Source organism: Cotesia typhae, unplaced genomic scaffold, assembly GCF_013202065.1.
Source record: "Cotesia typhae breed Kobodo isofemale line unplaced genomic scaffold, CoteBio_Ctyphae scaffold_13, whole genome shotgun sequence".
Classification (NCBI taxonomy): Eukaryota; Metazoa; Arthropoda; class Insecta; order Hymenoptera; family Braconidae; genus Cotesia; species Cotesia typhae.
This window is the reverse complement of record NW_027423774.1, coordinates 19,267,676-19,291,642: the sequence shown is the minus strand read 5'-3', so window position 1 is coordinate 19,291,642 and position 23,967 is coordinate 19,267,676. Positions and strand designations below refer to the sequence as shown.

The window sequence follows — 23,967 nt, the reverse complement described above, 5'->3', positions numbered from 1 at the left end:
ACATTCGCGTTTTATATTAAAACTAATAAACCATCGTAAATAAAATTAAATAAGTGGAGACTTTATAAATATAAATGAAATTTATAATGAAATATTTAATGGATACATATCGCTAACTTAAGAATATTTATTAAATAATTAGTTAATTAATTAATGTGTATTCCATACATATCGAGTACTTAGAACCAAATATTTAATAATTACGCAGGCTGTGTTACAGCAGTAAATACTCAGTACACTATACATGTAAAAATAATGCCAAGTTTTTTAAAAATTTCGAATGATTGCCATAAGTCCAAGCCACAAAAATATCTATTACTATTTGATTAATAACTAATTATATAATAATAAAATAAAATAAAAATAATAACATATCCTCACATAAATGCCTATATGTTACATTGTATATATTTGTACATAATAAAATAAATTAAATAATTATAAACCTTACATATGAATTATCTTAATTATAAAATTATCCTCTAAGGCACATTAATAATAGTAATACTATTGTGCAATGAATGTAATTAATAATTATGATTACCCTAATGTGATGTACTGTGGTAATATATATTTTTAATATTTAATATTTAATAAATGATATAAATATATAAGGCACTTAGATGCTAATGAAATGTTTTCACTTCATTTTTAATTATTGGTATAATTAATTAAAGAGAAAACATATTGATATGATAAGATATATATGATATTGCTCGTTACACATGAGTTGAATCATTAATTACTAATTACTGATTACGGATTTATATTTCTTTATAATATATGTGAAATTAATATCAATCAATTGATAATTTTAGTCAATTAAAAAATGAATATAAAATTATCAATTAAAAAATAAATAGCTGCTTAAGGGCGAATATTTTAATATCCTGAATTCTGGAAGACTGGACGCTCGTTAAGAGTCCAATGTTTGTACAATTATTGATTTATATCTAATCCTTAATTACTCTTAAAATTAACTAAGGTCGGCGCCACGCCAATCCGATGTTCTGATAAAAAACATTTATAATTTTGAGCAATCAATTTTTTAATTTTGAGCAGTGATTAAAGTTTTAAATTTGAGCGAATTGAAATTTTTTTTTGTACCGAGCACGTGTTTGTAATAATTTATTTAATGTAGATATTATAGAATTATTGTAATAAAATATATGTTTTTCTCATAACACCGAACGTGCATTGTGAACCGCGATGAACCTATGCAGAGCACGCTTTTATCGCAATGCTCTGCTCATAAGGCCTTTCATGGACGGAATTGCTGATGAGGCTTTATACATACGTCTAAATAAATAAACATACGATAATCTAAATTACAATTACAAATACTCACACTTTTTTTTTATAAATATATAAACATTCATTTCAACTATCATTATTATATAATGATAATTACTAATTACTTTTTTTTTATTATTTATTATTTACGGGATAAAATTACGGTTTAAGTCACACAGCCGCGCGGTTTACGAGTGTAACATTAATTATCATTTACTCACTTATTAATCGCATTATCAATTAATAAAACATTTATACCAATTATCGATAACTCTATCAATATTTTAGTGTTATATACTAATTTAAAAAAATAAACACAACAAACCCGAAGATTTTTTAATTATGCGGGCGTAAAAAAATTTCATCCTTCAAAATAACTTATAATTAAAAATTTATATACTTTTAACAAATATTTAGTTATCACTTTTTTTATTTTTCGGTACTGTAATAAAATTTTTAATTTAGTAATTGCATTTTTTATCGGTAGAAAAATTTTTTTATAAACAAATTATTGAAAGAATTTGTTTTTTTAGTCTTAAGAAATTTTTTTTGTTAAAAAAAATTTTTTTAAGAAATTTATTTTTTAAATAAATTTAAAAATAGTTTAATAAATGCAAATTTTAATAAAATAAATTATTGAATTTTTTTTTAATTTTTAAGCTACTTAAAAAATTTTATATTTAAAATTTTAATTAAAGTACCGATTTAATAAAATGGAATGTAAAAAAGTCGGATATAAATTCTAAAAATTTAAAATGAGCTTTCATGTTTGGATTTAAAATTATCCTTAAGATTTTCTGGGGAGGGTGTCATCGCGGGGTTGTCATACGCGAATTCTAGAGTAGTATCCTCGCTCGCGTATTTTCTGGATACATTAGTGCTGGTGGTGTCCGGTGTAGAAGACCCGTTAGAGTTAGACTTACTGTCCGAGTCCTGGGAGGCCGAAGACGGCGGGGAAACTGTAGCACTTATCGTCGGCAAGGTCGAAATCACCGCGTTGGACGCTGGCTTGACGACGGTAATAGCCTCGACGTCGGTTCTTACTTTGTTGTTATTGTTCTTGGCCCACTTTTTTCCGAAAAGCTTCTCCAGCGCGGAACGTATCCTCTTGAACTTAACGACTGTTTGTATCAGGAAGATTATTATCGCGAGGATCGTTATCAGCGTTAGCGCCAGGGAAATTTTAACCAGCGACCCCAGCCGTTGAACATCTTCTGTGAACATTTATTGATAATGTTATTGCCTATTAAGTTTTGAGTTGAATCATGCAGAAGATAACTTTTGTAGACTCTTAAAATTAAAGTTTTATTTTTGGCAGTAAAAGTAACTGCGAAAAACCCTCGTAAATTTAGATAACAATTGTTATGGTCAAGACGATTACACGGAGGTTTTTACGGCTCTTACTTAGGTCATAGGTAAAGAACGTGGAGATTGGATTTATCGATCTTACATCAACTTGATGCATTTCTTACAGCTTATACCATTTATAAATAGAAATTTATATCACTCGAGTTCGAAAGCAGTGTAACTTACTCTATAAAAATCAATATTACTTTTTTAGTTTCCATAAAAGGGAAATTTGATCAATTATTTATGGTATTACTTCTCTTTAAAAGCTCCTTAAAATTTTATATGAATTTTTTACAGTTTTATGATAATTTTTTCGATAAGTTTTTATTTTATTGCCAAATCATGAAATTTGAAATTTTATAAGATCATGAAAAAAATGTTTTAATTTTGATTACTTTTTTTTTTTTTTAAACAAAAATATTTAAATTTTAGTTTTTTATTGAAATTTAAAAAATATCAATTTTTGTTATTTTTTATTAAAAAAAATTTGTTATGTAATTCAAATATTTTTAACAAATTTGTAAATTTTGGTGATTAAACAAAAATATTTTGTAATAATTTTTAAAAAATTTATAAAGAAGAAAAGATAAAATTATTTTTAAATTGTAAAAATTTATTTGAATTTAAATATTAATAAAAAAAAAATAGTAAGATAAAAAATATTAAAACAAAGGAAATAGCTTTTCGGTCTAGTCCTGTCCAGTTATTTCTTAAAGCGAGTTCATACGACCTAGAATGAACATAAATAAAATCGCGTGCATGTCATACTGTACCAGTCTTGTAGCAGTAAAATCGAGCGAAATATTGCGTGCAGACTGATATGCATCGCGGAATTATTCCGTATGACTATACATAAAAATAATCTCGTGACATAATAAAAACTTAATGGTAAAGAATAAATTTCTTGAATAATTAATTTTCCTGAACAATTAAAAAGGAAACTCGGGTATAATTTAAAGCAAACAGATCAGTAGATTTTCGTAAAATAGAGACAATATCATCCTCTGTTAAATAATTAAACCGTTAAAATCTTCTCCTCCTACATTTATCACGAGAGTTACAGTCACTTAATCTCTCGGAGAGTATGACTCACACTGTCCAATTAATATTCTAACGGTGTACTAACTTACCTCTTAAGTTCTCATCTCGTCCCCGGTCTGCACGTAGTACGTATCTCTGGTCGTGCAGGTACTCTGAAAGTTAATGTTCAATATAAAGTAAAAATAAAAATTAAATTCCTACGTACTTTTTAAAATATAAATAAAACATTAAATACATTGGGAAAAAAAAAAAAAAAAAAAAAAAAAAAAAAAAAAAATTTTTTGTTTTTATTCAAGACAATAAAATTATTTTCTTTAATCAAAAATGTTTTTTTTTTTCACTGTAAAATTATAAAATAATTAATTCAACAAAATAATAATTAACCAAGCTTTGACGAACCTTAATTTATAAAAGTTAACACAAACAGACATTTGAAGCGAAGGTGTAAAATATAATCCAATAGAGTTGATCAGCAAATTTGTTTAGAATACAAAGATGCGCAAGAATGATAAGAGACGTTCAACGTTGATAGATTGTTTATGTGTGTGTATGTAAGTTTCAGTAAACATCATGTGTATGTCTGTATATGTTTACATACATATGGTTGTAGTGAGCGTCAACATCAGGTTTGTTAACTCAACGGAAGCCAGCTCGTTATCGAGTTGGCACAGAGTGTTAACGAGCCGCGGTTCAAAACTTACAAACTTCGAAAGTGCTAAGTCTAACGCGTCTATCAATTCCACGACATTTCCCGTGTTCGAAACTTGCTTCATTAATTCTAATGATTATCGTTATTACATTATCGCCAGTATTCCACTTAACTATTTATACCCTTAATTATTTCACTTTATAACTATTATCATCACTTTGTCAGTTTTTTAAACGTCGAGCTCCGTTTTTTGGACAAAAAATAAAAATTCAAAAATTGATTTTTGGAAAATTATTAGAAAAAAAAATAATTGTATCATTTTTTATTATTATTTTTTTTTTTAATACGAAAAATTTTATAATTTTTTTCGGATTTTACTAAAAAAAAAAAATTTGTTAATTTTGTAAAAATAATAAAATTGAACTTAATATAATGAAAATTTTAAAAATTTTTTAAAAATGATTTAACAAGAAATAAAATATAAAAATAGAACGCAATAATTGAGACCGTTGTATAAAGCACGTAATAGAATGTAAAAAATGTGAGTAAATTTTTTACTTTTACGACATCATTAGCCTTGTTACATTAATGGTGTCGGAAGAGTAGTGAAAAAATTGACGTATGATTTACCGGAAGTTTTATACATCTACAAATAACTATCGTGTCATCCATCATGTTTCTTGCAGTACACCATTACAGTCTTTTTCCTGTCCCCGCCTCGGCCCTGTCAAACCTTGACCGCAGTCGGGTTCCATTTCTGCATTAACGATACAAGAACATCTACCAGACATTATAAAAGACTAATGCTAGATTTATACAGAGCCAAAAAATAAATCCACTTTTTATACGTCTTTCATTTCTTATAACATATATAAATCATAAAAATCCAACACATTATCTTTATGTATTTTTATTTGTTGTCGTTATATATGCAATAGAAAAATAATAATAGATCAATTTCGCGCAGACGCAATTCTGAGTTTACAAGTTGGGTCGTGATAGCAACCTGCTGCAAACAATACCCCGCAATTCTATACAATGGTGTAATTACCGTAGGCTTCCCGCATCGTCATCAGCACACACTACCTTCCTTCATATTTTATTCTTATGTTCTATTTTATGCTATATACTACTATATACTTTAATATTCATGCTTAGATATATATATGTGTGTTCATTACTCGCAACAATATTTAAAAACGGTATTTACGTTCTTATTTTAATGGCACGAAATCGAGAGATTACTTTGCTATTAAATTGTTCATTTAAACATTGAATTAAAATTTTTTTTTAAATATATTTTTATTGAGTTTTTTATAATTTTTTATTTGTAAAATTTTTAAAATTATTATTTAATAATTTGTTTCTCTAAATTACTTTTATTTTAAAAAAAGAAAAAATTTTTTTAGTAATTTTCAAGTGATAATAATAATAATTAAGAGAGATAGTTGTTGTTTTCAGCCTAGATACTCGATCTAATTTTTGAAGAATGCTTAATTTTTATTATTATTTTATTACCACTATATTTTTTCCGATTGGAGCAGCTAATGCCTATTCGAGTTTCAGAAAAAAAAATTTTTTTGTGTCTAACTTTTAATCCCTGAATTACATGTTTTAATATTTTAGTTTTAGCTAAGAATACTCAATTTTCTAGTTAAGAAAACTTAATACTATTTCGGAAAAATTTTCCTGAAAAACCACTTTATGCTACTAGTTTTGAAAATTAAGTTCCTTACATGTTACTACACTGAAAAAAAATTAATTTGAATTTAATTAGAAATTAATTTGATTCAAGTAAATTTTTTTTTCTGAGTATAAATATAAATGAACTATCTCTTTTTATTAACTAAAAACACCGATTTTCGAGTCATATATTTAACACAATAATAATAATAGTAATAATAATAATAATAATAATAATAATAAATTTAAAAAAATTTTAAAATTTTTGCACTTAAAAAAATTTAATTTTTAAATCATCTAAAGACAAAAACAAATTTAATAAACTTTATTGATGTCAAAATATATCGGAAATAAAATAAGAGAAGAATTGAAAAAGATCTACCTGACTTGGTTTGAAATTATAGGGAAGAAGTAAAGATAAAAAAAAAAAAGGTGTATTGAATTGGCGCGAAACCAAGAAAGGAACAGAACTCTACAGGGTTACGTTGCGTTCTATTGTACAATAAGATTGGATGAAAGTAGCATACTATACTCTACAGAGGTGTAGAGTGTAGAAGTTAAAAAGAAATAGAATAGAATGAGAATGTAAAGGTAAAAAAGAGGAGCCAAGAAGCTGATGAGTCATCGGGTAAACTCGCTTAACTTCTTTATATTTGGCAGCAGGTTGGTGTAGTCATATATATACATATACATATAAATATATAAGGAGAACATTCCCCTATCCCCTAATCCTCAAGCCGTTCCATCTAGCATAGCTCGACTTAAGCGTCAGGTGTAGAATAATTGAGGCTTAGGTTACTCAAGTGTACATATGTATACTCAGGTGAACCCTATTATCCAATCCCCATTGTCATCGTTTGAATTATAGATCGTTTATTATTAAATGTCCCGGGAAAAAAATAAAAAGTAAAATGAAATAAAATACACATTGGTTTTTTTTTTTTTTTTATATATTTATCCGTCTAGGAGTAATAAACTATACAACAATTACAATTACTCAATAATCAATTGCATAATTTCCTGCATCAATGAAATAATCATCAATCGAGTGTGTCATCTTTTTATTTTTACATTTACTACCGCGGTTTTATTTACGAAACTCACTCGCGGGATTTTTTATAATTTATAATTAAATATTTTTGTTTAAAAAATTTTTTCGATAAATGGGTTTATTAATGATAATAAATTAGCGAACTCGAAAACGGCAACTGTTTCAATATATGAGTAACGAGTCAAAGAGAGTTAAATTAATTAATTTGATTTTGGTACAATCTTTTTCTGCTGTTTAAATATTTGATATCAAAGGATAATAGTGTATACTACATTATATGTTATTATTTTATTTTATTTAATATTTACGGACGTGTGGGTGTACCCAATAATAAATAGTATGTACTCAGTATGATAAATTGAGTTTATATTTTGCAAGTTGGTCAGATAAAAAATATCAAGGGTTTAATTTTAAATTTGTTGACTTTAACTCGGTGACTATTTGAAATATTCTATGTCACAGTCTGTTGTTGGCATTGTGTGATAATTTAGAGAAAAAAAATAATAATAATAGTTGACTGGATCATTTCACGAGGAAAATAATGCTATGGTAAAAAGTTATTGTACGTAAATTTATTACAGGCACGCCCTGTATTCACAAGAGATGCATCCCACTCATTATTGCTGGTAAATTTGTGCATATTCCTTCTAACCACTTTTTATTTTTATTTTTTTTCTTTAACATAGAATATATTCAGAAGATTTCATTTTATTGTCATATAATAAAAACATAAATTTTATAAATTTCTACAGTTGCCGGTATTTATGGCTTTTTGTGCCTTCAATGACGAAAAGAAATAAATTTTTTGAATGCAAGAAGGTCTATTCCGAGAAAACAAATAATTCGGTGGGAAGGAAAACCCTGACTTTTTTTTTTGTCCCAGGATTTTTAGAGGAAAACTAGGATTTGTTTTGTGTTTCCAATCCTGGTAATAAAATAAATTTATTTTAAAAAGTACAAAACATTAGACTTTTTACGCAGTATTTTCCAAGTAAAGGACCTCGTAAATTATTTTTTATAAAATTTATGGGTATTGAAAAAAAAAAATTATTTCTAATTTACCTTGACAATCTTTGACACAAAGATCAAGCTGCCGATTATGAGATTTTGAATCACAAATAGACGAGCACGGTCTGCACTGGGTGTCGAAAAGACTGCAGTACTCGGAAGTTGAGCATCTATTTTCCCCGCATTTGGTCCCCACGGGGTCCAGCGTCGCCTCCGATATCCCGACCGCCAAAATAAAGACCAAAAAAAGATTGAGCAGCGTCATTATATTAAATAATATTTTTATCTCCTCATTAGCGTTGAATAGTCAATCCCTGGGTTATTCTCAGCAACATGCCATGGATGTTTTGCTTGGAATCTGATGATTCCATTTTTAAGCTGGAAAAAAGTCTTATTAAAAATTGAAAAAAAAAATATTCTTATTATTGAAAGTATTTTATCAACTTCGATGAAGATTTTCTATAAATTATATCAAGCACATGGAATATTTATTTTTAGAGAGGAAATAAGCAAATTGAAAAGGGCACATCTGGTTGTGCTGCTAAACCGGATTAGTACTCAATCGAGTACAAATAATACGCGCATTCACATTTTCGGTAATTGCGTATTATCGTTCATCATGTAGCATTACTAATTTAGTTGGGACTTTATAGTCTCGATGGGATTTTCACTACTCATTTGTTTCATATTAATTTATCCTCTTTATTACATTATTATTATTATTATTATTATTATTATTATTATTATTATTAATATTTATTTATTTATTTATATATTTATTTCTTTCTTTATAAATGACCTAACAGCCAAAAGGCCAGTATTTAAAAATTTTATAGACAATAATAATAATAATAATAATAATAATACCTAACAATTGTTAATAAAAAATTATCGTTTTAATATTTAGCAATTTTTAGTTAAAAAAAAAATAATTATAAATAAAATTAAACTAAAATCGTTATCAACTTAATTACAATAGAATAAAAAAATTAAAAAATCAACAGAACATGTGCACATAAAATGAAGGTATCGGTTCCATTGGTGATACGTAGAGTACGTGTCGGAATGTAAAATAATAATTTCAATAAGTGATTAGTATATATACATAAAGTATGTTACAAGTGATACGCTTCAAGGACAAGAAAATATTCCGGCCGATGATTCACCTTGTTAATGTACATGAAAATTATTTTCTCAAACTAACCGTAATCAAAAACTCCTTAGCGAAGATTAGGATCATTGTTTGATAAAAAAAAAAAAATTACTTATGGCGATTGTTTATCTCTAAAACAGCAATTATTAAAGTTAACGCAATATCGATTATTTAAACAAAATTCCCACAGAATTTATGACTCATCGCTCCCGTTTGCAATAAAAATTGATTTATATAAAAAAAAAAAAATATGCTAATAAATTTAAATAACAAACCGACCTAGAGATATCAATATCGATTGCTATTCATTATTTATCGCACATTTATTACGCGTTTTATTTTTTAGAGAACAATAAGTTACACAACATTTTCTTTATTGTCTAATTTAATATTACGGGTTAGTTATCTAACCGACAATTGCTCTGTACTCTAATTACTTCGACAGTTAACAATGATCGTAATTTTTTAAAAAAAGCAAATTATTTTATACAAAAATAAATAATAAGAAAAATTAAATTTTTAATAAATAGATTTCTAAGTACAACAAAGTAATGTACGGAAGTCTCAACCACATCCGCAAAAATTTATGTCATCTCTTAAAATCATCTTCCGATAGAAAATATTATTAATTTAAAAAATTCTTATATTATATTATATTTTATTATTGACAAACTTTTCCTCTTTAATTCCACTTGCTAGCTTTTATTCTCGAGAATAAAATATAAAATGTCAAAGATAAAACCGCAACCAAAATGGTGGTCTTAAAGTCAAGCGTTGGCGTTCTTATTTCTTATTTCTTATTCTTGTTCTTGTACACAATGTTACTGTAGCATATATAATACTAATACTCTCTCTTCTTGAATTCGATCCAACAGTTATAAGTCGGGGAATGTTGTTTGACTGGTTCTTGCGTCGTGTTTAATAGTACAGACAGATTTTATATACATAAACACTACGCGCTATTAAACGTACAGTAGGTACGTACCTTCATGTACTTATTGTGCATTTGGTATTTTATATACCGTTTAAGTCATTGCTCCTTTCATTTTATTCAATATAACTTCTGCGAACATGTCCAGACTATTTTAATGTGCATTTAAATTTATATATTTACTACAAAAATAAAAATACGAACAATAAAATAACTAAAATTATTAACCGTAACGATGCTATATTCTTCCAAGCATGACTTTAGATCGAGTGTATATTTTTTTAATCAAACGCATAAAAAATTTATTGTTTTTCCGTCGACATATAAAAAATTGTATGATAAAAAATTCAAACATTAAAAATACGCGTGCGCGAAATTTGAAATTCAAAAAGAAAAATTATTTAAGAAACTTACATGGTATCGAAAGAGCCCAGGTACGAAACAGGTAACTCGACATGTTAAAAGTGTTCACCTGAATATATTGACTTCCTGTGTGCGACTGTCGATCGAAGAGCGTCGACCAGAACCCGGAGCTGAACCTACCAACCGGTCAGGTTTGACTCCCACCTTAACGTCATACCCCTGCCCCTGTTGCCCCTACGAAGCACCTGCGGCTTTCCCTGCTCGCTGCTTAGCTTGTTTCTTTTTATTATTTTATTCTGAGAGACTCAAGGCACTTGTTCTTTTTACCTGTTGCCAACCTGCGTGCGCATTGACCGATCATCGAAGATCAATTTTTTTTTTTTTTTTTTAATCATTTTGGTAAAACAATTAAATCGAGTTTGAAAAAATTAATTTTTAATATTGTAAAATTTACAGAAAAAAAAATTAACAAGTTGATAATTTGTAAGAATTTTAATTAATTATTTCCAAGTGGGGTCAACCTCATTTTAGGCCATAACTACACAGTGAAAAATTTTGCGTCATTACGTCAAAAAATTTTGGGTTAAAAATTTTTGTGTTAAATATTTAACACTTTTATGTGTAAATTTAAGATTTATTGTGTTGAATTAACACAAAAAAGTGTTAAATATTTAACATAAAAATTTTTTACTGTGTAGGTGAAAAATAAACATTTAAAAAAAAATTTTTTTTTTATTTTGCTTGCACGGAAAAAAAGAAAAATAGGAACATCACAGTATATAATGTAACGTGGCACTTTGTAGGTATTACAGATTTTATAAGAATTACATTGTAGAATATAATATTTACACGGAAAGCTCTGAAAATTAACATTCAAAGTTTGAATTTAGAAAAATTTTATTTCGAACTGTAATTTTTCTAATTTTGAATACGGCGGGATACTTTTTACTATTTATAATATAATTTTTTGAGTTTTCTTTTTTCCGTGTTTTTTTACGGCGCATTTATGAATAAAATAAAGATTTCGATTGCTGTTTTTCCTTCAAAAGCCGGAAAAAAGTTGATCCCACTTGTAAATATTTACGGAATTTTATCATCTTGATTTGAATAGAAAAATTCTGTAAGAATTTTGCGTCTCGATTCAAGACAATTAAATTTTTCAAAATTATTTTTTTGGTTCAAGAATTTTCGTCTTGATTCAAGTTAAATTTTATTTCAGTGTAGTTAATCTTTGTTTTAACTTTAAGAGCCAAATTTTAAGTCAAGTCTAGCAGAAACAATCATAATTAATCAATTTTTTTTTAATTTTATTCAAAATCAATTAATAACTAAAATTATAAATATTTCCACTAAAAAAATCATTTAAAATTTTCAAATATTAAAAATATTCTTGGTTAAAAAATTTTTCACTTGATTTAAGTTAATTTTTTTTTTTGGGCAATTTAAAATTAATTAAATTTTCGGGTTACTTTGTTCAAAGCTCAGAGGATGAATAACGCAAGCGCTTTGTCAAAATTGAAGTGAATTTTAAAAGCAAAATTAAAGATTATAAATTATTAATTTTGAGGAATTAAAGTTAATTAAAAATAAAATGTTAAGAAGTAAATAATTAAAGCCAGCAGATAAGTTTTATTTACATATATATATATATATATATATATATATATATATATATATATATATATATATATATATATATGTATTTTGTTTTATTGCGTATTAAAGGTTGATACAAAGATATAACAATGATCTTCACATATTGCGGCGCTACAGGTGCTCACGTTTTCGTTACCAAGGTGGATACAATAATATTTTTTTTTTTTTGACAATCGAGGAAAGAAGTAACTGCTTTAATCCATTTTTTCGGGGATGTCTCGCAATTAAACCATCCTGTAAAGCCTCTTTTATATATTTATTTTAATTGTGATTGATAATTGTTATTGTAAATAAATTAAGAAAATAAAATTATAAAACGTTGACACGAAAAGAGCGATAACAGAAGAAAAAAAAAAAATTTAGTTGTAAAGATTTAGCAAAAAAACTCTTTTCACGTCAGCGCACTTTATCAATCCTTTGGTATTAAGTATTTTATTATTTATTTATTAATTTACAAAGGTATTAATTTTTTAATTGTACAATTCAACTGTTTAGTTTATAAATAATGAGACGAAGTTTGTATAATCGTCAGATAAAAAAAATGTTCGTTTTTTTTTGACAATCACAAATATATATTTTGTTATTTATTTATACATAGTATTTTATTTATTTATTTATTATTATTTGGTTGAGATTTAATGCGCAAATAAAATGATCGTAGATGTTCCAGTGCGTCTGCTAGACCCTTAAACATTTATTAATTATTAATTTACAATATTAATTTATTTGGTAATTCTTAATTTATTAATTTATATTTTCTTTTGTATTTTTATTTTATTTGTTACAATGTTAATATTAATATTATTGTTATTATTAATAGTCGTAATTACAATTTAATATGACAATAAATAGCCTGACTATTTATCATTTGAAAAAAATTTTACAATATATATATATTTATATATTTTAAAAACAAAACTGCTAATAATGCAACGAGTAAGTTTGTGCGTTTTTTTCATATAAATAATTAAATTACTTTTTATTTTTATTTTATTAATAGTAATTTTGTGTTTGACAGTAGATGCCACTTATAAATAAATTATTTATAGACACCCTGTATTAAAAAAGTTTTGTTTCGTCAAGATTGCCTACTAAGCGCGCATTTTGGGAAAGGGAATATGTCGAAGAAAGGATTTAGGATAAGAAGTTACTTTTTTTTTTTTTTTTAAACCGCGAATTAATTTTTACCTTAAGCCGTAATTTATTTTAATATTAAATGATGATGATAATTTAATACTGATCTTTTAAATATTTATCAACTAAATTTAATAAGCACGTCTCTGACGTTCAGTCTTGACACGAGCCGTGCAAATAAATTTTATTAGTTAGTGTAATTAATATAATCCTGTTGGATGAAATTAGGCATAATTTAAAAATTAAAAAAAAATTTTTTTTTTAATTAATTTGAAAATTTAAATAAATAAAATATTTAATTAATTTTGGATACTGAAATTTTTTTTAAAATATATGAACATCAGAGATGACACTGAAATTAAAAGACATTTTATTTTTTTTTTTTTTTAGATTTTAATTAATGATTTTTTTTTAATTTTAAGTTTTATTTTTTAAGAAATTTTAGGTGAAATTTTTTTTATTGCTAAATTTTTTTTTTTTTTTTTTTTTAAATGATAAAATGTCTGTAAATTTCAGAATGATCTATGAAAATTACAATAAGGTTAGCCAACATTTAAAAATTTTTTTTTATTGAAAAAATTTTTTTTAAAATTTCATTTGTAAAAAATTTGAAAAACTGTCTGTGCACGAAAAGAACATTGTAATCCAGATTATAATGAGTATGATCTAGATTATAATGAGTATAATCCAGATTATAATGAGTATAATCCAGATTATGATGAATATAATCTGGGATGATATCCAGTGTCATCTTGTTCTTTCCGTGTGTAATAAAAAAAAATATTTTTTAGTTCTAATTTAACAAATTAAGCAAAATAAAAAATGTCGACATTTGAAAATTTTAATATTTTTTTTTATTGAAAATATTCATGGAAAAAAAAAAGTAATTTGCAGAAAAAAATTGTAAAACTTAAATAAGTGAAATTTTTAATAAATATTTTTTTTTTCTAATTAAATAAATAAAAAACGTCGGCTAACTTTAAATTTATGAATGATCTTTATAGAATAAAAAAATGAAGAAAAGGAGTAAAATTTTGATATTAATATCGCGTTATTGAATATATAGTTTATTAATGTTTATTAAAAAAGGAGTGAACATACTGGCCGGCACTAGAACGGAAGCGAAAAAAAGTTCGTTGGGGCATTATTATTGCCACCGTTCACGAACCATATCTACTCTTTATCACACGTCTTTTTGCTTAATTCATCATGCTATGCACGTATGAACCGATATTAATGACGCCAACCGCAGAGACATCCGTGATTTATTCGTGAAGCGTAGAGTGCCTACCTAAATTTAAAAAAAAAAACACTTTATTTATTTATTATTGCTATTTCGTCTACACATAAATGGAGTATCCACTAGACGGAATTTATTAACGTGGTATTTACAAATCACTAATTTAATTATATTTTTCATCCAAATATTATTAATATAATTTTAAATTTATTATATAGCTGCAAAAGCGTAGCTCATAACTCATAACGAATACTCCATTATCTTTCACATTATTCGCACTCAGTATTCAGTACTCTCACATTGTTTTGATGTTACTGCGAATTCGATCAATACGCAACGTCTGTCTCGACTAGAAAAAAAAAAAAAAAAAAAAAAAATCATAATTAATAATTAATAAATAAACTTTTTTAATTGACATTTAAAAGCAGTTAGAGCTAATTAATTTAAAGTTACTGAAATAAAGGATGGTAATATAAAAATAAAAAAAATACACAATAATTAAAGTAGTCTTTGTCACTTTATTGGTGATTTTTACTTAAATGACAGACGTTGGTACCGAAATAAAAATTTAAAAACATTACGAGAACGGCACCTAATTCAGTCTTTTACAGGCCTCTGCGTTTGCCGTTTAATTCGGTTTATCTATGATTAATACAAAATATATTCTATTTTTAATTTTTTTTTAATTTATTCATTAATATTAATATTAATAATATTTATCTCATTAATGATAGTGACAATTATTAGCATTTATTCATTAATTTTTTTATTTTTTAGTGACCGACGCTTTTCCTTTTTTTTATATATTAATATCACCGTTTTTCATTGTAGAAATAATAATTATTTAAATTTACAATAAAAAACTGAAAAGTTAATTTTCAACAGAGATGCAATCAAAATTGAATGACCGCTATTCAAAATTAATAAACATCCCCGCTAAAAAAATAAATATGATATTTTATTTATTTATTTATTTTTAAAATTGAGACCCAAGAGTACTGGCCTAAATAGACATATTTACACGAAAGGCCAAATATTATATTTTAGTTAAAAATAATAAAGCCCAAAGGGAATTTTTTTTTTTTTTTTATTAATTATTAATTATAATCAGCTGTTTATGGAAAAGCACCTGTCACTTGAACAAAATTACTACAAACAATTTTTAATAAATTAGCAAATTATTTAATTGCTTAACCATTTAGATATTAATTTTTCTAGTGTAAAGCGCTAATTCTAATATTATTACCGAGTGTTAATTTTTTAGTCTTTATAATGCAAAAACTTTTTCAATTATTATTAATTGCAATTATTTATTTATTAATAATATTGCAATTAATATTAAAAGATTTTAAATTTTTATTTTAAAATTACAATTATTTTTATTTTTATTTTTTACCTATATATATACATATACATATATATATATATATATATATATATATATATATATATATATATATATATATATATATATATATATATATATATATATATATATTCATTTATTTATTTATATATGTATAACGAGTGCGCGCTACTGCGTATGCACTTCAAGAGAAAATAAATAATCAATGAAAAAATATATATTATTAAAAAGTTGGTATTGATGTATAGATATATAGAATCAGTGGTTTTTTAGCGAGTAATTATTATAATACATTGCGTAAAGTTTGTTTGTTTTGTTGTTAATTTTTTTTAATAATTTTTAACTATTTATATAATTATTCACATACACTTAGATTCATGCATCCGTTCAATTACATATTTTACTTGCGCATTTTTCTAATAAATTCATTAATTTATAATCGATAAATAAATTACAATTTTTTTTTCAATAATATTAATAGCCGTATTACAAAATAAATTTAAACGTCGATAAATTTAGACAAAAATAATAATTTATAATTTATAATTATATATTAATATTAATAATAATAATTTAGAAAGTCTATCTAAATAGATAATTTACATGTCTTTTTAATTAAATTTATTATCAACGCTTATTTGTTTTATTTTTTTAAATTTTTTCTCACTAGCATGTTACGTTTTTTATTTTTATTATAATTATTAGTATTTTTAATTTATTTATTATTTATACACAATAATAATCATTCGCACTTAATTTTCCTCCCCCTTGCTGCTGTATATCAACTATCAACAGATCAACTGCGCGTCTAGAACGTCTGCAACATATGAGATCATTATTTATTTTGACGAGCCACTATTTATTTTATTATTAATAGTTTTAATATTATTATTTATTAGTGGCACTCGCGACTCGTCTTTTACAATTTTATTTTTTAAATTATTTATTGTTATTATTATTTTTATTTTTAAAAATCTTTTACATACTTCTATTCGATAATTCCTTTGGCCACCTTTAGGTTAACCCGAAAAATTTTTCGCACATTTTTAATTCATATCCTCAGTTCTTTTTTAAATTTAATAAAATCAAATTTTTTTTTTTTTTTTTTTTTTTCATTTACTTCAATTACAATAAAGTTGATTTTTAAAAACCACAAAGCTTTTTTAACAATTGCAAATCCCTTTTCTTTTTTTTTTTTTTTTTTTTTTTTTCCAAGAAAAGTTTAATTTATGTAGATATTACTGTTCTTAGTACAATTTTACAAACAGTACTGATAAAAAAAAAAAAAAAAAAAAAAAAAAAAAAAAACATTAATTTATCAGAAAATAATTGCAAGAAATCAAATATTAAGTAGTAATTAATTTTTTTTTTTTAATTGACAATAATTGTGGTTAATAACCAAATCTTGAAAATTTAAAGCTAAATTTTGTTCCAATAAATACCATCAAATCATAATTTTATAAAAATAATAATAATTATAATAATTAATACTTAAATATCGCTTGTAATAAAAATACCAACATCAATAATGAAAATAAATTTAAATAATAATAATAATTAATAATAATATACAATGACAGTCGATATGACTTGCGTATACTTCAATTGATTAAAGTTTAAGCAAACAAATATTATATGTAAATTAAAAACAATAAACCTTCATACAATCATATACATATCCCACACAGACTTGTTACAATAAAAATTTGTTATTTTAGTTAATAAATCGTTCTCTGTTAAGTAGAACAATTTTTTATTACAATACAGTTGTGTATAAATGACTGGAAAATATGGAAAAGACAGTATTTTTCTAGATAAAAAATTTTAATAATTGTGTTCCCACAGGACTATTACCAGACAATTTTGTTAAGTCTTTGAGATAAAATTCTACAATTTTATTTAATTGCAAACTTTTTTGACTGTATTTGTATCAATGCTAATATTATTATTATCAATGATCGATGATCAGTAATAATTAAAAAACAAAAAAATTAGTATTATTGATAAATTTAAATAAGCGTTAGTCATATGAAGGCAAGCCTCTATCGAAGAATAATCAGCAAATGCTCTTAATAAATTGGTCGAAATTACATAAATATTATTTTTTATTTATTAAATAATATTTAAAACCTCTAAATTAGATTTTAATAATGACAGTAATTATCAAAGTATTTTATGTAAACAGGTTATCTGTTGAGGTCTAGTGTACTGGTGATGAAGAGATCAGTTCTTTCGTATGAAATAGTATTAAATATTAATAATAATAATAGAGATAAAAATAATATTAATAATTACTGTGAAAAAAAAAACCTTTAACGTAAAACGATTAAAAGTACTAGGTGTTCCTTATTTTGTTTAATAAATATAAAAATTTATTCCAGCAGTCCGTCGATATTTTTTATCGGCCGTAGTAATCAGTAATACCACAACAATATTCCAGTATCATTGGTAATTGGTATTTCGTTGACAATAATGAGGACAGATTTGTATTTAATAATAATAATTGTAATAATAATATTAATAACGCCAGCAATTAACTGCTGGCATTTTTAAATTCAACTTCGCGGCAATCGCGACAAAATGGCTGATTGATTTTCAGATATTTTTTGTGGACTATTTCGATTCTTGGACAACGGCGACGTTGTTCCTGTCGACACACTGTTGTTCTTGGTTGGTGATAACTTTGTTGCGTTTTTCGAGACAAAGTAAGTCAGTCTTGTTGGCAGTGAGCCTTGATTCAGTTGGTAGAAATTAACCAGCTGAACAAGGTCTAAAAACTTTGTCATTCCGTTGTCTAACGTGAAAATCGGCTGGCTTGACGTCTCGCGTGTTATCTACAAATAAATTTTTTTTTTTTTATTTATTGTTCAATTAATTTCTTTAAAAAATACATAGAAAAAAAATTAACTTGAGACAAGTAAATAATTTTGAAGAATTTCATTTTTTTTTTTTTTAGTAGAAAAATTTTTAAAGTGAAAAATTATTTTTTTTTTATTTAAGTAAATTTTACTTGATTCATGAATTTTTCATCTTGATTCAAGTTTAATTTTTTTTTTAGAGTAATTAATTTCTGTTTTAAATTTAAGAGCTAAATTTTAAGTTAAGTCTAGCCAAAAACAATAATAATTAATTACTTTTTAAAAATTTTATTGAAAAAAATTAAAAATATCGCATTATTCCGAGATTAAATTTTTATTGATTACAAAGACCATTTTAATAAATTTTTATATAAAAAAAATTAATTTGGGACATTAATAAAATAAATAATGAAAAAAAAAAAAACTTACAATTGGAGTGTGTACTGGCTTATCCTCGTGCACATAGGTTAGAACAAACTGGTATCCATTATTACTTGTACTTTCTCTCACGAGGAATGTGCTGGAAAAATATAAAATAATAAATAAGTAAATTCAATTGTTTTATTGCAATAATAATAAACATAGATTGAAGAGTTATTAAATAAAGGCTGTTATTTTACGAACCGGAAAAGTATGAAGTTAAATAAAATAAAATAATAATAAGACATGGTCCACTAGAAATGACTATCATCATAAATGGGTCGAATATAAAAGTTGGCGAAAGTAATAAGATGACTATAAAAAAATTTTTAAAAGCTTGAGACCGAGTTTACTCGTAAAATTGATTACTTCACAGCTGTGCGAATGTTAAATTTCAAAGAGTGCTCGGTTATTCATTTTTTTTTTTTTTACTTCATCTTATTTGTTTCTTCTTTTTTATTTGATCACTTCTCTATACTTTCATTCTGTCGTTTAGATTCTTTAATTAGTTGAGCGTACTCTACGAGTTAAATGACCGTTAATATTAAAATAAGATAGAGTCATTATTTTTATTGTGAGATTTATAAATCACTGAGGAGTGATGAGTTTTAAAAAATTTCAATTAACGCTCACAATAAAAATATATATATATATTTTTTTTTTTTTTTTTTAAAGGAACTTTTAGGTTTTAATTAAACGTAATTAATTAAATAAAAATAATTAATAAGAGGATTTGATTTAGTAAGTAAAAAATTTATGTTCTTTTTTTTTTTTGGCAATAATTTATTTGGTAATATATATGTGGGTAAAAAAAAATAAATAAATAATGAGAAATGAAAGAAAGGATTTGTATTGAGATTTAGAGGGAAAAAAATTGGATCCATTCCAAATAAACTGAGCATGAGAAAAAAGATTTATAGCTCACAGAAATCATGGCGCGATCAATAAAAATATAAAAAAAAATAAAATAAAATAGTGGTTGGTAAAGTTTATCGGGTTTGAAAGAAATAAAACTAATACAAGGGCGGTTTAATTTTTTTTTTGTATGTTTCGAGGAACAACAGAGAATGATCATAATTATCATTATCATCATCGTTTGGGGCAACTATAATTTAGCAACGGCAATAATTTGTTCAATGTACTATTACTATTTGTTAAGCATAGTAATTTCTGGGATCTATGGGAAATAACCGTAGAATAATATAAGAGACATACGGTACTTGGAAACGCATAAAATAAAGTTAAATAGTTGGATACTTAAATTATGACCGTTGTAATTTATAAATTTTTTCCCCAACATAGATTTTTAATGAGATCTTATTTAGTTATAAATTTCTATTTTACACAGAAAAAAAAAAAACTTATTTTTAATTAACTTTAATCCCTCAAAATTAATCATTTGTAATCTTTAATTTATCCTTTAAAATTCACTTCAATTTTCGCAACGCGCATGTGCTATTCAGCCTCTGAACTCTAAAGTTTAATTAATTTCAAATTACAGAAAAAAAATTAATTTGATTTAAGTCGAGAGAAAAATTTTGGAATCAAGTAAAATTTACTTAAATCAAGAAAAATTTCTTAGTTTGAAAATTTTTAGAATGAATAAAGAAGATGAAATTCTCCAAAATTATTTTCTTAGGTAAATTTTTTTTTCTGTGCAAGAAAACTATTTTTTTCAAATTTTGGCAACGCGATTTTCTTCTTAGAAATTTACTGCACAAGTCAAATATAAATTCGAGCAATTTTTTCTCAACAGTAAATCACTGAAATATAGTTCTAAAAAATTACTACTAGCATTTAATAAGGCCGTTAAATTTTTAAGATCGAAGCTTTGAAAGTTATGGGCTTTTAAAAAAATTTATTGTTTTCTTATGGAATTATATTTTTTACGACTCAAGCCTCAGTAAACTAAAAGTAACGAAACAATCTACTCTTAATGGATATAAACGCACTTGAAATTTTCGAAAAATCAATTTTCTTTATTAATTAAAAAAAAAAAAAAAAAAAATTTTGAGCTGAAAAATTTTCTTGTTCTAATTAAATAAAAAAATAATTTTTCTTCTAAAATAAAGCAAGTGCGTGTTTTCTACAATTAATTAAAAGTCAAAGACAACTAAAACAAACTCACCCATTTTTACGAGCTAACTTAACAAGACGAGCCGCACTTTCCCTCCCAATAGTCATGTGATACCAATCTTCATTAAAATACCTAGAAGGATCGACTCTCGGATAATTGTGAACTTGTAACCTGGAGACAGGTGGACGTAATTGTGGTTGTGGTAGCATTCCTTTTCCCTCTGTGATCGCCTTGGCTTCCTTCGGGTCTTCCACTATTTTTCCGTACTTCCCCGAGAAGTCCATCGCCACAAGAATCGGCGGCTCCTGTCAATAAAACAACAACAATAACAACATTAACATAGTATAACATTATACAAGAATATAAGAATATTATTATAATAATATAAGATAATCTGTTTAAACTTTCCAGGGATTTACATTCCTCTATGCCTGTCCGTGCCTCATAACTTCCAGGGCATACGCTCGGAATAATAATAATAATAAGAGATAAAATAAACTATAAACCAGAAAGAAATGGAAACAGATGAGAGAAAGAGCTTTCATTTCCAACTGGATCCCAAAGGTTTTCACGTAATCCCTAAACTTTCTGCTTCCTCTTATATATCTACACCTATATATACATATACTTATACAGGATCACCCTTTTTGCTTGAGTAGTCTTATATTGCCGCTCTAAATGTCTGTGTGGCTCGAAATACCTCCAGCAGGGAGCACACCTACTTCTACACCCGGAAAATCTTTGAATTTATATAAACCAATACATCGGAAACTGCTAACTCGGCAAAACCGAAGGCTTTACCTTACTCACGTACTATTTATCCCAGTTTGACTATTAAGCCACCCCTCCCACCCTCCCTCCCTCTTGCCGGCTTCTTCTACTTCTGTTTCAGATGCCATTACGCTTGTCACCTGTGACGTTCCAACTCGTTCTGATAACTTTTACCAGATTAATGTCACTCAGGATTTGTAATTAATTACAGAGCCTTTGTTAGGGTAATTGATTAACGTCTACATGTAAATTTTATCGTGTTAAATAAAATATTTCCCAACTGTAGCCTCGCCTTTACTCGCCAGTTTCTCAATAATTTTCTCTGCTCACCCACTTGAATTTACAAGTGACTCCTTATGTTCACATTCTATTGAAAAATCATAATTTATGTCCTCGTCAACTCCAAGAGCTCTTGAGTTTTTTTTTCATCATTGAGTGTTTAATTTTTTTTTCAATTATTATTATGGAAAAAAAAAAATTGGTTTGATTATTCAAGTTTTGATGTTTAGCTTTCAATTTAAATTTATGGGCCAAATATTAAAAATACAGAAAAATTATAACATTTTTTTATAAAGAATTTTATTCTCTACAAAGAGGCCCTTATCAATTTTGCCCTATCTCTATTCCTTTTGACAAAATTTGAATTTAAAGTTTAAATAACAAGTTTTGGATTTATCCGTAGTTTTCAAAAGTTTAAAGAGATGTTTGTGGCTGAAATATTGAAGATATCAAAAAAGTATATGAAGGCCTTCTTGTAGAGGATTAAATGCTTTACAAAAAAAGCCCTTATCAATTTTATCGTATTTTTAATCCTTGAGTTATAAAAAAAAAAACTTACGTCATACATGTGATAAGAAACTTTTCAAAAAATTAAAACCATAAAAGTGTGAGTATTCATTTTAAAGATAATTTTGCTCCCTAGTGCATAGGCAGCATGACGAAAGAAAAAAAAAATGATCACTGTGAATATGAATAAGATTATTAGTGAGCCCACGCTTGTAAAATAAGGCGCCGACGATTTGTAATATTAAATAATGAGAATAAACGTCTTGTCTGTCTTGTCTTGTCTCTTGAGACTATGGATCATATTGAAGTGGAATCAATTTAAGCACAGTGATGATCAAGTGATGACCTCGTTTCATATTTATATTTATATTTAAATTCTAATCACTCTTTATCCTTATTTCTTTTTCTCTTATTTTTCATCTGTTCAGAGCGAGCATTTAATTGTAAATAATACATTGAACATTCGCTCATACCCATTGTGTATAATAAATAAGATAAATAGTATTAATAAATAATAATGATAAATATAAATAACAGTGATAATAAAAAAATATTTTATGCAAATCAAAGTATTACCGTGTTGAGTGTTTAAGGCTTTCTTTATTATATTATGTTGACTCTGCTCGGTTAAATATTTTTTTATATTTAGATTTTTATTTAACTTTGTGTGCTAAGAGCATTATTTTTATTTTAAATCCAATGGGATAGTTGTGATCTTTTATTTATAATTTATGGAATACGATAATAGTTAATAATGCGTAGGTAAATTGAAGGTTGCTTAGCACATTTACACCTAACAGCTATGACCTATGTCTGTCCAGACATTTACGGCGATCATGAAAACTACCACCATAAAAATTATCCAGTCTGAAAAATCAAATGATTATTTTATTAAAATAAATCTCGTTAATTTTTCCTAGACATTAAATAGCAGGCATCTAATCGTGACTCCCAGGAGTAGAATTTTCATCTCAGTATCGGCAACAGCTTTTACTCTAGACTACTTGACTGTATATATTATCTCTCCGTACGTCGAGGCGCTCTAAGTTATTGCGTTATGTTTCATATAAATGTTGGTATAAATTTAATACAGAAGTGAAAAGTCCATTCTATGAAAGGATAGAGCTTAGAATTATG

General features: G+C 25.7%; 2 protein-coding genes and 1 long non-coding RNA gene across 9 annotated transcripts in view; 1 reads left to right on the top strand and 2 right to left on the bottom strand.

Annotated features, from left to right (window-relative positions):
* Nucleotides 1-61: 61 nt before the first annotated feature.
* Nucleotides 62-10,732, bottom strand: LOC141534142 (uncharacterized). Of its 2 annotated transcripts, none has more exons than XM_074253290.1 (4): nucleotides 10,574-10,732; nucleotides 8,130-8,453; nucleotides 3,774-3,836; nucleotides 62-2,507 (listed from the first exon to the last, which is right to left on the bottom strand). In XM_074253290.1, exons 2-4 carry the CDS (start codon nucleotides 8,338-8,340, stop codon nucleotides 2,044-2,046), a joined length of 738 nt encoding a protein of 245 aa, XP_074109391.1. In that variant the 5' UTR covers nucleotides 8,341-8,453; nucleotides 10,574-10,732; the 3' UTR covers nucleotides 62-2,043. The 2 variants fall into 2 exon arrangements, with proteins under 2 accessions (XP_074109391.1, XP_074109392.1); XM_074253291.1 differs by having other exon boundaries at nucleotides 62-2,504.
* A 109-nt stretch (nucleotides 10,733-10,841) lies between these two features.
* LOC141534873 (uncharacterized) lies at nucleotides 10,842-15,040 on the top strand. Of its 2 annotated transcripts, none has more exons than XR_012480505.1 (2): nucleotides 10,842-10,921; nucleotides 12,248-15,040. It is a non-coding gene; the product is annotated as an uncharacterized LOC141534873 (long non-coding RNA). The 2 variants fall into 2 exon arrangements; XR_012480504.1 differs by lacking the exon at nucleotides 10,842-10,921 and adding an exon at nucleotides 11,509-12,123.
* Nucleotides 15,041-18,217: 3,177 nt separating this feature from the next.
* LOC141534327 (growth factor receptor-bound protein 14) overlaps nucleotides 18,218-23,967 on the bottom strand; it is a 155,211-nt gene continuing 149,461 nt past the window's right edge. For all 5 annotated transcript variants that reach the window (XM_074253629.1, XM_074253631.1, XM_074253632.1 and 2 more), the window contains 3 exons: nucleotides 21,325-21,578; nucleotides 19,206-19,296; nucleotides 18,218-18,752 (listed from right to left, as the gene is read on the bottom strand). In XM_074253629.1, the coding sequence (XP_074109730.1) occupies nucleotides 18,474-18,752; nucleotides 19,206-19,296; nucleotides 21,325-21,578 (624 nt within the window). In that variant the 3' untranslated portion in view covers nucleotides 18,218-18,473. The remainder of the gene's footprint in view (nucleotides 18,753-19,205; nucleotides 19,297-21,324; nucleotides 21,579-23,967) is intronic.